Consider the following 18416-nt stretch of genomic DNA (forward strand, 5'->3'; position numbering starts at 1 on the left):
TATGAGAACTAAATAAATATGTGTCTTGCAATGTATACATTGTTAAAATCCCCTAAGAAAACGTATTTTGGTTATTGGGTCCTGCAGATGACTTAACACAGGGGTATCAGTTAGAGAATGTTTGCCATAAAAAATTTTTAATTCCTATTCATATTACATTCTTGAAATAATGTAATTCTAGAAGGGCGAGCAGAGGGAAAGGAGCATTACTCCTTTATAGCCGTCTCTGCTCCCTGCACTACTAAGCCTCTAATGTTGATCCTCAGGAGTAAACACTTAGGTATATCCACATTCACTTGGGATGAGAGTGGTTTAGGCAGCGCTCTCTTTGTCTCCTTCCCTGACCACATTCAGCTCTTCTTTTCAGACTAATCCAATCAAATTTGGACTTCTTCAAAAGGATAGTTGCAGAAGTCAGTGTTTAAGACTTTTCTTGATTCCAGTTAGGGCTCCTGCTAGCTGTCTCTTTCTCCAGCTCTCTCTGGCAAACTAGTCAGTATTCAGTTTAACTTTTAGCGCTGATGAATCTGCTAGGGTTGTTAGAGTAGATAGGTAATCAGGCATCAGCACTGCAGGAGAGGGCTCCACCAAAACTCCGCCAGGAACGTCAGGCATCAGGTGGTCAGGTGGTTGTTAACCCTCTCTCTAAAATAATAATTGGTTGCAGCCAGCAACAGGGAAAGGCAGGCTTTCTACAGATAGGAAACACCTGAGACTGGTGATCAGCAGCTTCATGATAAGATTCAGGAGTGAGCTCAAGCATGCGCATCAAGAAACAAAATGGCGGAGTTTAACTGGTATATGAACTTTTAAAGAATTTGACTCACAGGCATAAGGCAGAAAAAGATTGAGACAAGTTTTAGGGCAGGAGTGGAAGGCAAGAACTGATGTTGCTGCAGACGTGTATGGATTTGCTGCAGGTAAGATAACTTCTGCCGGTAACATATTTGTCTTCCAGATTTTCTTATCTTTTTATCTGTTTGTTTGTTTTTTTAACTGCACTTGCACTGGTTTTGAGAATGTCCTTAAGCTTGAACTTCTCTTTTTCTGGAAGAGATTAGGAGCTATTTGTTTCATGACCTGAGTTTTCAGCAGGGCAAAATTTATAAGCTATGGCTTACGAGCTGGGGATGCGGAAATGGCACTCTTCCCTCCAAGTGATACCCTGCTTTAGGAGCTGAACTATAGGTGGGGGGAGACAGTAGCTTTAGGTCTTTACCATTTGCCTCTACCAGTGTGGAGCCAACATTTTACAAGTCAAGATAAAGGCAATCAGAGCCCAAGAATTCGAAAGAGTGGAGCACGTGAAGTAGAGCCTCTGTCTCATGAATGGGGACTGGGAGAGGAAGGGAGCCCCCATCTCTTGTCTGCACTCACCTGACTTAGCAATGGGTAGCTGGGGGCAGAATAAGAAATACTGTTATCCTGCGCCTCCCAGGATAGCCCTTTGGAGCTCTGGGGAGAGGGAACGGTAATTTCTTGTTTACACTAGTGTGTTGTTTCTATCTTACTCAGCTGGGGAGTTGGGTCGGGGTAGGGGAAGAGACAGTCTTGATTGAAATATCACAGGCTCTCACGGTTTTTAATGAATTTTAGTAGACTTTCTTGAGTAGATTTTTGTTTCATTTGCTGTATGCCCTTAAGACTATTTCAGAGACTTTAAATATCTGTTGTTGTTTGTTGTTGTGGATAATAATTTTCCCCAGTTTTGCTGGTGAATGTGTTTGCAGAGCTCTTCGTGCTGTCATGGTAGAAGCTGATCTTTCAGTACCACTATTTTTATTTTTATATCCTTATATTCCCATTTAATTTTTCTTAGTTTTAATTTCTTTATTCTTGCTACCCGGGATGCATCTCTGTAAGCTTCCTCAAATACTTTTTAGAGTAAGGTAAGTATAAATTCAATTTAAGTATGGCATCTTAATAAGGCCCACCTCTCATCCGTCAAGGATCTTTTGTGTTTTTATAAACAGTAAATAATATGAACAAAATTTTAACTTCTCCCCGGCGAAAATTCAAGTATAAGAAGTGTAAGAGAAAGTAACTTGCCATTCTCTTGCATTCATTAAAAAAAAAAAAAAAAAACTTGTAATAACTAGATTAATGAAGATTTACCTTTTGTCCTTCTCTGGCATTTTGGTGGCTTGCTAGAGTAGAATTCCTTTCCTTCTTTGTTTTCAAATGTTTTTTCTAAGTGAAAGAATCATACTTAAAATGAATATTTAATCAACATATCAAATAGTACATATGCAGACATGCAACTATTTTGAGACTCCCACTTTTAAGAAGATGAGAAGTATTTTATTCCTCCCACTAACTACAACAAAAAATTCTGGGTATTACATAAGCAGCTCTAAAAGGTGGAAAGGTGAAGGCAGACTAGCTAGGGAGTTCAAGGCCAGAGGAGTGGCATGATGATGAGTTCACTGGGTTTTCTTTTTGCTTCATATATTCCCACTTCAAAGCTGGAGAGGCCAGCAACCCAGAAATACCAATGAATGCAAATTAAAAAAAAAATCCCTACAAAAGCCTGTTCCTTCTAAGCCCAAGGACCAGGAGAGGGACAGCCTATAGAGACCAAAACCTTTTAGATAATAACTGTTCTACTCCACCCTAACACCACAGAAATGACTGTGATTCCCACACCCACCCTTGCCAACAAAAGCCGAGTGGAAGTGCCTCCACCCCTTCTTCCAGTTAATGTCAGAGAAGGCTAAGCAGGGGGGCCAGGAAAATAAGCATGTGAAAAGATATTCAACATTGTTTAACTGTTATGGAAATGCAAATTAAAACCACAATGAAATATCACAACACACTTGTCAGAATGGCTGAAATAGAAAAAAGTGACAACACCAAATTTTGGTGAGGATGCACAGAAAATGGATATACTGCTCTTAGGAATGTAAAATTACATATCCATTCTGGAAAACAGTTTGGCAGTCTGATAAAGAAGTAAACATGTATGTACCATAACTACCAAACCACCTACCAATTGAACTTCTGGGTTTTTATCTCAGGGAAATGGAGACTTATGTTCACATAAACCTGTACACAAATGTTATGTTCATAATGTCCCAAAACTGAAAACAACCTGCATGTTCTTCAACAGGTGAATGGTTCAATAGGCTGTGGTAAATCTATAGACTGGAATAAAAAAGGAAGAAACTATGGATGTTTGCATCAACTTGGGGGTGGGGGATGAGTATTCCAAGAAGGACGCCAAATGATAAAAGTCAATCCCAGCAAGTTACATATTGTGTGATTTCACAGAAATGTGAAAAGCATTTGTGAATAGTGAATGACGCATGTACAGAAATGCAGAAGAGATTTGTGGTTGACGGGATAACTGCAAGGTAAGGACAGGAGGGAGTGGGTGTGGCTTTAAGAGAGCAATGTGAGGGATCCTTATGGTCATGGAAATGGTCAGCATTTTGACTGCATGAATACAAATACCCTTATTGTAACATAGCACTATAGTTTTGCAAGATGTTACCATTTGGGGAAACGGAAAACAGGGTCCTTGGCATCTCTCTGAATTATTTCTCATAGCAGCAAATTAGTTAAAAATTTAATTTTTAAAAGTTAGAATTTAAATACTATTGTTTTATCTGTTTATTCTTAAAAGTTAACATTTTTATAATGCTAGAAAAATATCTTGGAAAGGATGCCTATACCAAAATGTGGCACATAATTAATATCTGATCATTGTAGGGATTTGTTTAGTTTTTGAACATGATCACACGGAATACAAACTTGTTCTTTTTCCTGTTATTTTTTTACCCCAGAGGGTGTGTGTGTATGTATAACTGCCCGAATTGTGGTCATGGGTATGAATATCTATCCATGAGTGTGCTGATATATATAACTGGGAAAGAGAAGGTGTTTGTGAAGTAAAGATTTGCATGGTATTTTAACAAACCCACTAGAATATATAAGTATAATGCTTTAAAGTATTGAGGGTAGAGAGAGGAGAAAGGAAAAGATTGGCAAATGGAAGGAAAGAGAATGTGATAGCATAGGAGAGAATATAGGTGAAGGTAAAACATTTATTCTTGTGCTATGTGATTGTTTAAAATTTTTTTGAATTTGAACTTTGTTCAAATTTGTTGCTCACGTCCCTAGATCCCATTCTTTCTTCTTCTGGCAACTGTGTTTAATTTTGTTTGGGAATTTAATCCTACCCACTCTCAGTTCTTGAGGTCTGGGTGTGTCCTCTGAGGATCTGTGAAATAACCCAGGCTGAAGTCAATCAGCACAGTCCATCCTGTTAGTTACAGTGAGTGATTTATGGATTGACACATCTAAATCAGCCTGATAACAATCATCTTTGCTTTTTTCCCTCCAGCTTTATTGAGGTCTAAATTGACAAACAAAAATTGAATTGTATATATTTAAGGTGTACATGATGTTTTAAGTATACATTTTGAAATTATCACCATAGTCAATTAACACATATGTCGCCTCACATAGTTACCACCTTTTTTAAATTTCTGTGATTTGAATACTTAAGACCTATTCTCTTAGCAGATTTCAAGTATATAATATAATATTATTAACTATAGTCACCATATTGTACATTAGGTCGTCAAAACGTATTCCTCTTACAACTGCAAGTTTATACCCTTTGCCTAACATCTCCCCGACGCCTGGTAATGACCTCCTGTTCTCTATTAGGTCAACTTTTTTAGATTCCATATGAAAGTGAGATCATGTAGTATTTGTCTTTCTGTATTTGGCTTATTTTACTGAGCATAATATCCTCCAGGTTCAAAGGCTAAATGATATTCTGGTATGTACACACATGCATACACACACACACACACACACACCCCTCATCTTCTTTATCCATTCATCCACTGATAGACACTTAAGTTGTTTCTGCATCTTGGCTATTGTGAATAGAACTGGAATAAACATGGGAATGCTGATATCGCTTTAGCATCTGGGCTTCCATTCTTTTGGATAAATACCAGAAGGGTGATTGCTGGATCATACGGTAATTCACTTTTTAATTTTTTTTGAGGAATCTTCATGTTATTTTCCATAATGGCTGTACTAATTTACATTCTCACCAATAATGTATAAAGGCTTCATTGTCTCCACATCCTTGAAAACACAATTTTTTAACTTTTTGACCTAGCAGGTGTCAGATGGTATCTCATTGTGGTTTTGATTTCAATTTCTCTGATGATTAGTGATGTTGAACAACTTTTCATATAACTGTTGGCCATTTATATGTCTTCCTTGGAGAAATGTCTATTTAAGTACTTAGCCCATTTTAAAATCAGCTCAGTGGGTTTTTTGCTATTAAGTTTTAGGAGTTCCTTATAAATTTTGGAAATTACCACTGTTTGAATATATGATTTGCAAATATTTTCTTCCATTCCATGGGTTACCTTTTCTCTCTATTAAATATTTTCTTTGTTGCACAGAAGCTTTTTAGTTTGTTGTAGTCCCACTTGTCTATGTTTGTTTTTGCTTTCTATGCTTTTGGTGTTATAGCCATTAAATTATTTTCAAGATCAATACCATGGAGCTTTCACCTATGTTTCTTCTAGGAGTTTTATAATTTCAGGTCTTATATTTAAGTGTTTAGTCCATTTTGAGTTGACTTTTTGTGTGTAGTTTAAAAGTCCAGTTTCATTCTCTTGTATGTACATATCCAGTTTCCCAACATCATTTTTTTCCTTTGATACAGGGTCTCATTCTGTAGCTCAGGCTGGAGGGCAGTGGCCCAATCATGACTTACTGTAGCCTTGATCTCCTGGGATCATCGATCCTCCCACCTCAGCCCCTGGGGAAGCTGGATAATTTTCTTATTTTTTTTTGTAGAGATGAGGTCTCACTGTGTTGCCCAAGCTAGTCTCAAACTCCTAGACTCAAGTGATTCTTTTGCTTTGGCCTCCCAAAGTGCTGGGATTACAGGTGTGAACCATCACAGTTGGCCACCAATACCATTTTTTCAAGATACTATCCTTTCTTCATTGTGTATCCTTAGCACCCTTGTCAAAGATCAGTTGACTGCATATGCATGGTTTTACTTCTGGGATTTCTATTTTGCTCCATTGTTCTGTGTGTGTTTATATGCCAGTACCATATACTTTTGGTTATTGTAGCTTTTGATGCAATAACCAGGAAGCGTGATGCCTCTAGTTTTGTTGTTCTTGGTCAAGATTGCTTTAGCTATTTGAGCTCTTTTGTGGTTCTATACAGATTTTAGTACTGTTTGTTCTATTTCTGTGAAAAATTGTCGTTGAAATAGGTATTGCATTGAATTTGTAGAGAGCTTTGGGTAATATGGACTTTTTGACAGTATTAATTCAGACTATTCTGTGACAACACAGAATACCTTTCCTTTTGTGTCTTCTTCAATTTCATCAACATTTTACAGTTTTCACTGCACAGATCTTTTACCTCTTTGTTAAAAATTTCCATCTCGCTGGGCACAGTGGCTCACACCTGTAATCTCAGCCCTTTGGGAGGCTGAGGTGGGTGGATCATCTGAGGTCAGGAGTTTGAGACTAGCCTGATCAATATGGTGAAACCTTGTCTCTACTAAAAATATAAAAATTAGCCAGGCATGGTGTTGTGCACCTGTAGTCCCTACTACTTGGAAGGCTGAGGCAGGAGAATCGCTTGAACCTGGGAGGCAGAGGTTGCAGTGAGCCGAGATCATGCTATTGCACTTTTTGAGGGAACTGCTAGAAAGGGAGGATGTCTGAACCAGACTTCATATGGTGAGGATGTGAGTGGAGGCTGGACTTCTGTAGTTATTTTACTGCCAAGAGAGGAAAGTCTGTCTGAGAATGGAACCAAAGAAGAAAAGGCAGAAATGAGATGAAAGTGGGAGAAAAAAACCCTCCAGGATCTTAATGACATCATTTGAGCCCCTTATTTAAGCCATGACTAAAGACATCCTTGTCCCTAGACTTTTTATTTAGTAATGCAACAAATTTCCCTTTTGACTAAACCATTTTAGAAATATTTTTTGCCTCTTGCAATGGAGTCCTGCTATATCTTCAAAATATGGTTTAGTAGCTAGACAATGAAATGAAGTTTACTATTTTACCATTGTCCCCATGAAATGGAAAATCTAATCTCCAGATACTCAGATCCCAAATTCTGGAGACTACCTTCTCTCCTTTCTATTTTTCAATCTTATAAACATGTCATCAGCAAATTCTCTTAACTCTGTCTTGAAAATATATCTAAAGTTACCAGGGGCTGCAGGAGTAAAGGGGCGGGTGTTGGGCAGGTGTTGGTCAAAGGATACAAAATTCCAGGTAGATAGGTGGAATAAGTTCAAGATCTATTGCATATCATTGTGACTATAGTTAATAACAATGTCTTATATTGAAAACTGCCAAGAATAGATTTTTACTGTTTTCAGTGTTCTCACCACAAAAATAAGGATGTGAAGTAATCAATATATTAATTAGCCCAATTTTGCCATTCCACAATGTATACATATTTCAAAACAATGTGGGATATACAATAAATATATATCACTTTTACTTCTTAAAAATAAATCAATTAAAGAAAAATGATGACACAAATTATGTAGAAGTGATGCATTTAGTAAAACTGTCTTGAGTGATAGTTTGAAAGATAGAAAATCTGCCTAAGAGACTTGGGTAACTGGATAAAGAGGTTTTGAGGTAGAATATTTAACAGTGTGTGTTAGTTATTGCTAGTTTCATTTGATAAAGTATTAGAAGAAAGAAATAAGCTTGAAAAAGAATTGGATAAAGGAATTAAATTGAGAGGAAAAATGGAGTCCAAAATTCTGAAACTTGGGTGTTGACTTCAATGTAGCCTTAAGGCCAAGATCAAATTAAGATCATGACTGGTAGGTAGTCTCTAACATGGTCTCTAATGATCCATCTAATGTCTCCTAGTATTCATTCCTTTGTATAATCCTCTCCTCTTGAGTGTGGGCTTGATCTAGTGACTCACTTGTAATGAACAGAAGATGGCAAAAGTGATGAAATTCTGCTGCTGAGATTAGGCAACCAAGAGACCATAGCTTCCATCTCACATGCCCTCATTCTCTCTTGCTTACTAACTGATAGGAGCCAGACTCCATGTTGTGGGCTGCCCTGTGGAGAAGCCCACATTGCAAGGAACTGAAGGATACTTCTGGCCAATAGCCATCAAGGAACTGAGGAGTCTGGCCCAACAGCCTGTGAGAAATTCAGTCTTGTAGAACCATATGAGTGAACCTGGAAGTGTATCCTCCCTCAATCAAGCTTTCAGATCAGATCACAGCCTGGACAACAACCTCATTACAGCTTTATGAGAGGCCTTAGATAGAAGCATCCAGCTGAGACATTCCTGGATTCATGACCCACAGAAACTCTTATGATATTAAATGTTTGTAGTTTTAAGCTGCTAAGGTTTGGAGTAATTCCTTAGCAATAAAAAATTAATAAACATCCTTTGATAAAACCTAAATTATTAAGATAGCATCTAATCCTTGCAGTGGATAAAATGGCTCTCAGAAAGCTTAAGTATGTGGTCTTGTGAAATGACTGAGTAATTTATGTTTTTTGTGTCTACCCACATTTCAAAAAGAATTGAGTGAGGTTTACTGGAATCAAATATATATATATAACCTATAGTTTTCTTAAGAGCTGTAGTGATCAAAATATTGTCAGCCTGAATTAAAAGGACTGTCACTGTTCAAAATGAACAAGAATTTTTTGATTTTCCAACTTTTTATAGGTAGGAATCAGGCTGAGAAAGATGTACAGCCATCAACAAGAGCATATGCTCAAAGCTTTCTAGAAAAATGGTCAAGGAAGCTGGGTGAAGGGTAGACAGGAGCAGTCCATGCTATCTTTCACTACCTTGGCAACTTTTCTGTAAATCTGAAATTATATCAACATAAAAGCTTGTTTTCTTTGAAAAAGCGTATGGGGCAAGACTATATACCCATGGATGTGTTTCCATCTGCAAATCCTCTCTTCTGAAGGACATGAAACAAAACAAAACAATAACAACTAAAATAAGTCAGGATGGGGATAGCTCAGAATATAACTGAACTCAACCTGTAGCCTGAATCCAAGACCAGTTGACCGTACCCACGTCTAACAGAGCCAACCTGCAGACCCATGAGTGAGAAAATAAGAGTTTGTTGTAAGCCACTGAGGTTTTGAAGTTGTTATGTAGCAAAAAGCAGTTAGTACACCTAGTATCTACCTGGCTTGTCCCTCATTTCCTTTAAGGTCCTAAGTGTTTCTTAAGTATCTTTCACTTTGGGAACCCCTATCCAAAAGTGCAGTTTCCTCCTAAACTCGGTATTCCCCTCCTGCCTTAATTCACTCCTTAGGCACTTATCCCCATGTAACGCATCATGTATTTTACTTATACGCTGATTATTTCGTGTCTCCCCTAACCAGAATATAAGATAACGAGGGGAAAGCTATTGTCTCATTTTGTTTGCTGCTTTATCCCCAGCACTCAGCCAGTGCCTGATGCATAGTTGGAGCTCAATACATAGTTGAATAATAAATGTTTAAATTAAGCAGTCAGGTGGTGTATGTTAGGCTACCACCTCTGTCACTAACAAGTTGCATGGCTTTTAAGAAATAATTTCATCTCTATGGATCTTTACTATTCTCATCCATAAAGTAAGAATGTTAGAATAAGAAACGCTAAGGTTAAAAAAGAAGTCTGTGATTTAAAATATGTACATAGTTAGAAAATAAGCAACAGCGGTGATGATACAATAATTACATATCTGCAATTGTTTGGCCTGATTATTAGTTACAATAAGAACTGTACCTACAGAGCATATCCACATATAAGCAAAAATACTCAGTCTTACCTGAGAAGTTAACTTGAGAAGGTAAGTCTGAGAGTCAATGGATTCTGAACTGTCAGAGTCTCGGCTACTACAAAAAAAAACCATAATTTTAGTTTATACAGTGTTCCAGTGGCATCTTAAAATTTCAACTATTGCTTTTATTTATCATCTTATTTGAATGGTTGAAAAGTTCTTTTTTTTTTTTTTCTTGAGATGGAGTTTCATTTTTGTTGCCCAGGCTGGAGTGCAATGGTGCGATGTTGGCTCACTGCAACCTCCACCTCCTGGGTTCAAACAATTCTCTTGCCTTCATCCTCCTGAGTAGCTGGGATTATAGGCATTCACCCCATGCCCAGCTAATTTTGTGTGTTTTTACTAGAGACGGGGTTTCTCCATGTTGGTCAGGCTGGTCTTGAACTCCCAACCTCAGGTGATCCGCCTACCTTGGCCTCCCACAGTGCTGGGATTACAGGCGTGAGCCACTGCGCCCCGCCAAAAAGTTTTAATTATTAGAAGTGGCCTGGTGCGGTGGCTCATGCCTGTGATCCCAGCACTTTGGGAGGCTGAGACAGGTGGATCACCTGAGGTCAGGAGTTTGAGACCAGCCCGACTAATATGGTGAATCCCCATCTCTACTAAAAATCCAAAATTAGGTTTGGTGGCACATACTTGTAATCCCAGCTACTCGGGAGGCTGAGGCAGGAGAATTGCCTGAACTCAGGAGGCAGAGGTTGCAGTGAGCTGAGAATGCACTCCAGCCTGGGCAACAAGAGTGAAACTCCATCTCAAGGGAAAAAAAGAGAATGTTTACAAAGGTGGTTTAGATGTTTAGTAGTTCCAAACAGCTTAGACATAGGGATTTTTGTTGAATGTGTGGAGAGATACAAAGGTTCGGGAATGTATTAATGGAATGTAAACTACAGAAAAGCAGGGTTTTTTCTGTCTGGCTCACTGCCCTATCACCAGAGTGGAAATAGTGCTGGGTATATAGTAGGCACTCAATAAGATTTGTTAATATGTGAATGAATAAATGCTATATCAGGGGAGTTTCCTAGATCTCATGGCTATCATTAGCTCTTAAAATTCATTTATTTTTATATTACTGTATCCATTCTACATAAGGCAATGCAGGACCATATGAAACATAGTACCCCAAGAAAAAAGGGTCAAACAAATCTATTTCTAATTATAATCATTTAATGCAGTAGTTGGAAAATTTTTTTGCTTGAGAACCAATACAAGAAATAAAACATTTCTGGGTTGTATTTTTATGTATTATTTTAAAATTAATATAATTTATGTTTTTAGAAAAGTTCTAGGATTACAGAAAAATTAAGGAGGTAGTAGAGAGTTCCCAAACACATGCCCCCATTCCCTGCATAGCTTCCTAAATTATTAACATCTGATGTAATGTGGTACATTTGCTACAACTGATTAAACAACACTGATACATTATTAAAAATTACAGTTTACCTTAGGGTTTACTCTTGTGGTATACGTTATATGAGTTTTGACAACTATATGTAATGATATATATCATCATTACAGTATCATAAATAGTAGTTTAACTGCCCCAAAATGCCTCTGTGCTCCATCTATTTATTCTTCCTTCTCGCAGAGCTTCTGGCAACCCAGTGTCATATAGTTGGGATCATACAGTATGTGGCCTTTTCAAACTTACATTTTTCACTTAGCAATATAAACTTAAGGTTCTGCCATATATTTTTTATGGTTTGATAGCTCATTTAGGAAAAAAATCACTGAATAACATTTCATTATCCAGATGTATGTTTCTTTATCCATTCACCTATTGAAGGACATTTTGGTTGCCTCCACTTTAGGGCAAGCATAGATAAGGCTGCTATAGAAATGCAATTGCTGGATCAAGAGGTGAGACCATGCTTAGCTTCGTAAACTGCCAAACTGACTTCCAGAATAGCTGTACTATCTTGGACTCCCACTAGCATAGAAGGAGAGTTCCTGTTGTTCCTCATCCTCACTGGTAGTTGGTATTGTAACTGCTTTGGATTTTAGCCATATAATAGGTGTGTCATGATATTTCACTGTTGTTTTACTCTGTAATTTCCTAGTGAAAAATGACATCAAAGCATCTTTTATTTTTACTTTTTTCAGATGTCAAGCATCTTTAGACTCATCAATTTTTTTCTTTCATGGATCATGATTTTGTCATATCCAAAAAGTCATTACCAAATTCAAGATAATTTAGATTTTCTCCTATGTTATCTTCTAGAAGTTTTATAGTTTTGTATTTTACCTCTAGGTCTGTAATTCATTGGAAGTTAATTTTTGTGAAAGGTACAAAGTTGCTTCTAGATTCATATTTTTGCCTGTGCATGTCCAGTTGTTCCAGTAACATTTGTTGAAAAGATTTATTTCTCCATTTAACTACCTTTGTTCTTTTTTCAAACGCCATTGACTATATTTGTCAGTGGTGACAAATATAGTCTGTTATTTCTCTAGTACTGTACTGTTTGAATTATGTAGCTTATATATGTAGCTTTATAGCAAGTCTTAAATTCAAGTAGTGTAGGTCCTTAGATTTGGTCCTCCTTCAGTATTGTGTTAGCTGTTTCATACCCATGCAGATTTTAGAATTAGTTTGTCTATAGTCACAAAATAGCTTTCTGGGATTTTGATTGAAATTTCATTGAGTCAAAAATCATGCCAGGAGGAACTGATATCTTAACAATATTGTCTTCCTATCTGTGAACACAAACCCTCTCTCCATTTATTTAGATTTTCTTTGATTTCTTTCCTCAGTTTTGTAATTTTCCTAATATAGATCTTACACATATTTTGTTAGCTTTAATCCAAATATTTTAACTTTTTGTGCTAGTGTGGATGGTATTTTGTTTTTAATTTTAAATTCCAATTGTTCATGACTGGTATATTGAAAGGCAATTGTATATTAACCTTGTATCTTTAAATCTTTCTATAATTGTTAGTTTCAAGTCAAAATTATTTCATATTTTTTACATGGATAATCATGTCCAGTGTGAACAGAGATGAGTATTTTAACTAAATTAAATTTAAAATGCCACTTTTCAACATTTGTAGAATAGTGCACAAGTAGTGCTTAGAGGGAAATTTATAGCATTGAGTGCATGTATCCAAAAAGAAGAAAGCTTTATCATGAGCAATCCAAGTGTCCACATTAGGAAGTCAGAAAAGGAAACAGAAACCTAATGCAAGCAGGAAAAAAAGAGAAATAATTTAAAAATCAGTGAAACAGAAAACAGGGAATCAATAATCAATGAAAACCAAGTTGAAGCTTTGAAAAGATCAATAAAATTGATAACTCCCTAGCCAGGCTAACCAAGAAAAAGGAAAGGACACAATTTACTAACATCAGAAATAAAAGGAGTTATCACTACTGATGCTGTGGAAATTAAAGAGATAAAGAAGGAATAGTAACAACTATGTGCTCACAAATTTTATAGCATAGATGAAATAGACCAGCTTCTTCAAAGACACAATCTACCAGAATTCACACTGGGAGATACATAGATCTAATTCTAATACAGCTATTTCAGTTGAAGAAATTGAATTGAGAGTTAATTAAAGAATGAAGCTATGCCTTCTACATGTATCTGTATGCAAAGTTCTTAAAACATTTGGAAGCTTTCATTTGAAATTGTTTTATATCTCTGGGAAAAGTAGATGGTGGTTATTATGTTCCTTTTTACTTCTGTAAACTATGTAAACTTTCTACTTCTGTAGACTATGAATTGGTGCTAGGAAATCAAGCTTACGTCCCAATTTACCATAAATTCCTGAATTTCTTAAAAGGTATTCTAGATAGTTAACACATGATATATATTATTTATATAGTATTTTATAGCACCAAGTTATAGAGCATTTACTAATACATTATCTTATTTGATCTCACTTCTATTTCTTATCCTGATTTAGAACCACGTTTATAAGTAGATAGTTTTCAAACATCGCATGTTCTCACTTATAAGTGGGAGCTAAACAAAGGGTACACATGAACATAAAGATGGAAACAACAGGCACTGGGGACTCCAGGAGTGGGAGGAAGGTGGGGGAAAGGCATTGAAAAACTACCTGTTGGGTACTACGTTCACCATTTAAGTGATGGGTTCAATGGGAGCCCAAACCCCAGCATTTGCAATAAATCCATGCAACGAGCCCACATATATATCCCCCTGAATCTATTAAAAAAGACTAATTGAAAAAAGTAGGTGACTTTCAAATGTTCCATTTGAGGACAGAGTAAATTATAATATATCCACACTGTGGAGTACTACACAGAAATAAGGAAAACATTTATATACTGAAAAATCTACAATGATTTTGAGAATATCATAAGTGAAAATAGCAAGATATGGAACAATGCTTATGGTATGCTACCTTTCATAGAAGGTACAGGGAAATGAAAATATGTAGCTATTCGCTCATATTTGCAAAGTAAAGCAATAAAAGAATAAGTAAAGAAACTAATGAAAATGGTTACCCATGGAACAAGGGAGGAAACAGGGTAGGTGGGGGACAGGGGAAATCAACACTTCTTTGAATGTCCTTCATTAGATAGTTTTGATGTTCTAATGTAAATGTGTTATATAATTTAAAAACAAAACATTAAATAAAAAGTTATTCCTAAAAATTAATATAATCAAAACCAAAGACACTTAACTGTCAGACTGGTGGCATAGCCACATAGAGAAAATAATCTCTTCTAAAAAATACTTTGTACTAAGCTTAAAAAGAATTACAAAGAAATGTTAAACTGCATTCAATAGTCATTTGATTGATAGCATTTTATTATGGGTATATGGTAGGGAAAGGAAGAAGCAGGTAAATATTTACCCTAATGCAATTAGGAAGGAAGATTTTTCAGTATAAGAGAAAAGAGACAGAAGCATAAAAAATAAGGAAGAATAAGCTCTATAATCTTAAATTTGAGCTGGGAATATAATTATGAACTGAAGATTTTTTTTCTCATGAAAATATGTTTCCTTACTTAATCCTTTGGGAAAAATAACCTGGAAGCAATAATAACTACCATCTAGGCTATGTTATCTAAGTACCCCTTTTCACTGAAAAGAACCAGGACTTCTGAGAGAAATGGTAGATTCCAGTTCTGGTACAGGAAAGGTATAAGATGAGCCTGGGAAATCTTGTCATGGTTGAAAACTGAAGACTATGAGAGTCATATCAAAAAAAATACAGGCCAACTTAATCGGTCTTGTCCAGATTTGGGAAAATATGAGCATTCATATAATGACTGAAATTGATTAGAGCACCTCAAATATTATATAAGCAAATTTATGAGCTCAAAATGATACTCTTCATCTAGAAACAAACTTGGTCACTAGGGAAGATTGCAGGGGCACTAACTCAAGACTAAAAAATATATAAATATAAGAGAAGAATTATACATTTGTTTTACCTTTCCTGTAAGTACTGTACTAAAATTAGTATATTATTTCTTCCAACTATATTCTCCTAGAATTGAATTTTCCAGTTATTATTAATTACTTTTTACTATACTGCTTTTGTGTCATCTCAATAAAATGTCAGTTCTCTGTGGGTAGTAACAGCATTAGAAATAATTTGAAGAGAAGAAAAAGTGAAAAACTATAAGACTAATAGAAAACAGCAAAATGATAATAGTAAATCTTCTATCAATAATGACCTTAAACATAAATGGACTACACTCCTCAGTCAAAGGACACAGAATGGCTGAATGGATTAAAAAAAGAGAACCCAACTACAATTCATTTACTCCCTTTAGATTTAAGGACATACATAGGCTGAATTAAGGGATGGGAAAATGTTCCATGCTAAAATGGTAACTAAAAGAGAATAAGAATAGCTATACTTATATCAGACAAAATAGACTTTAAGTAAAAAACCGTCATGAGAGACAAAGAAGGATATTATATAATGATAAAAGGGTCAATCCACTAGGAAGATTATAACAATCAACAAATATATATGCACCTAACATCAGAGCACCTAAATATATAAAGCAAACATTGATAGAACTGAAGGGAGAAACAGCAATACGATAATAGCAGGAGACTTCAATACCTCATTTCAATAATAGAATATTGACATAGATAATCCATAAGGAAACAGAGGGCTTGAACAACATTATAGACCAAATGGATCTAACAGACATACACAGAACCTTGTCCCAACAGCAGCAGGATACATATTCTTCTCAAGCACATCTGGAACTTTCCCAGGGATAGATAACATGTTACGCCAGAAAAGAAGTCTTAACAAATTTAATAAACAAGTATTATTACTGACTACCATGGAGTGAAAACAGAAACAGCAGAAGGAAAACTGGAATTTCACATTCACAAGTATAAAGAAATTAAACAGCACAATCTTGAACAATCATTGGGTCAAAGTAGAAATAAGGAAATTAAGAACAATTTGAGACAAAAATAAAAACATACCAGAAATAATGGGATACAGCAAAAGCGACAGGGAAAGTTATTGTGATAAATGTCTATACTTAAAAAAGAATAAATCAATGAACCAACTTTATACCTTAAGGAGATAGAAAAGAACAAAATAAGCCCCAAATTCGCAGTAGAAAGGAAATAACAAATATTAAAGCGAAATAAAATAGAAAATAGAAAAATAATAGAAAAAAAATCACCACTTACAGTTGGGATTTTAAGTTGAGAATTGACAACAAAATGCTGGTATAATTATAAAGAACATAGTACATCAAATTGCATTACTTCAGTAGTCTTAAGTTACCTAGACTCTACATCCAATGTAATTTCTATCACAGGAGTGTCTAAATCCTCAAAGACTCTTTCCAGGGCTATATGTCTTTCCATTTCTTCTAATTCTTTCAGGCACCGGTAATACTAGAGAAAGATGATAAATGAGTTTATTACAAACTAACTTTATATTTCATAATTATTTGGAGTATTTATAGACACCTGGAACAATTGTTACTGGGAAACTAAGTGCCCAAACCCCAGCAACACTTTTGGAACATTAAAAGGCAAACACTGCATAGATCCATAGTCAGCTTATGTTACCTGATAGGCTGGAGTCTGATGCTTCACTGAATGGACTTTGCTTACCTTGGTCCGGTCGGGATCACAGTAGTCCAAGAGAGAATCACAAAAATGATATCCCATTGATTCCAGGTCCTTTGTACTGAAATGAGTGCCTCGCTTATTACCTAAAACATCAATAAGTGTATCCACCCTTGAGGATAAGTTAATAATTTTTCTTAGCAGGTACATTGTAAAACAGAGAGTATAAACAAAACATTGATATGATTCCCTATCCTGTCCTTTGGATTTTCTTCTCCAAGGCAGGTAATTTAACAGCTCATTGCTTTCCCTTCTTCCTTTTCCACCATCTGGACCAAAGCTGATTTAACACACATTAGTGCATGTTGTAAAGGCAGAAAAAATATTCAATAAGACAGTTATACAGTATTTGGTTGCCAGTTAGAAAGTCATAATAATCACTGAGAAAAGCTTGCATAAAGATTTTATGAGAAAAGGTTTTCATCATCACAAATAATGTTATATCAGTTTCAAAGTGCTTTAAAAACTAGCTGGAAAGTACATGTGTAGATTTTCATTTACATATTATTTTAATATGGAGTATTCGAACCATGTTAGGATATGCTAGATGTAACTAAAAGATTTCTTAAATGGGACCACAAAGCACATTTTTTTGTTCAGAAAACAAAGTGCTTTCACTTAAACATATATTGACCCCAAAAAGTCCATTTTGCCTTGCAAATAGCAAATCCGATAAAAATATTTTTTAAAAGTCTGTAGATATTCCCTTAAGAATAACAAGCATTTAAAAATTAGCATATGAAACAACCAACTATTCTATTTACATGCTTAAAAGTTCCTTTCTAAACAAAGGGAAATGATGAAATAGAGATACCATATAGTGGGAATTTATTCATCCTGTTTACAGAATTGATTAAATATTAGTATTATTTAAGTAGGAAAAAAGTGGTATTATATATGCTGTTAAATTTATATTAAATTATATACATTGAGTTAAAAGCTTTGAGAGCTGTGAATGAGAACCCTTAGTCTTACCCAGAGTAGATCCACAAAAGGTGGCCTCCATGGTAAAGCTGTTCCTGATTCCCATTTTCCACATTACCACCCTTCCTGTTCCTTCTCTGCTCTTCTGGACATTAAACTTGCAAGCCAAGAATGAAAACTGAAAGGAAGCAAGTAAAGATGAGGCTCTTTGTTCTGGTACCTTTGGGGTTTTTTTGGAAGTAGTATTAAAAATGAAAAAGTGGTTATGCAAAATCTGGAATTCTCACTAAAGCTTCAGGAGCTATTTTTTATTTCCTGACCCATGGAAAAAATTCATTTTAAGGATGTTAAGTTGTTCACATTTCTGAGAACTATAGATTCTGATTCCTACAATAAAATTTACTATTTTTATAGAAAGATATGCATATGTCTTTAGGTAACATATATATTCAAAATCGGTTCTTTTCAAATTTTAAATTTTTGCAGATACATAGTAGGTTTATATATTTAGGGTGTAAATGAGATGTTTTGATAGAGGTATGCAATGTGTAATAATCACATCAGGGTAA

General features: G+C 35.6%; 1 protein-coding gene across 4 annotated transcripts in view; it reads right to left on the reverse strand.

Annotated features, from left to right (window-relative positions):
• The window catches only part of AGBL3 (AGBL carboxypeptidase 3), a 140370-nt gene that overhangs the window by 55334 nt on the left and 66620 nt on the right, over positions 1–18416 (reverse strand). For all 4 annotated transcript variants that reach the window (XM_078343712.1, XM_009003028.5, XM_078343710.1 and 1 more), the window contains 5 exons: positions 17899–18025; positions 16909–17009; positions 16574–16686; positions 9830–9896; positions 2116–2190 (listed from right to left, as the gene is read on the reverse strand). In XM_078343712.1, the coding sequence (XP_078199838.1) occupies positions 2116–2190; positions 9830–9896; positions 16574–16686; positions 16909–17009; positions 17899–18025 (483 nt within the window). The remainder of the gene's footprint in view (positions 1–2115; positions 2191–9829; positions 9897–16573; positions 16687–16908; positions 17010–17898; positions 18026–18416) is intronic.

This window comes from Callithrix jacchus, chromosome 11 (genome assembly GCF_049354715.1).
Source record: "Callithrix jacchus isolate 240 chromosome 11, calJac240_pri, whole genome shotgun sequence".
NCBI classification, from domain to species: Eukaryota; Metazoa; Chordata; class Mammalia; order Primates; family Cebidae; genus Callithrix; species Callithrix jacchus.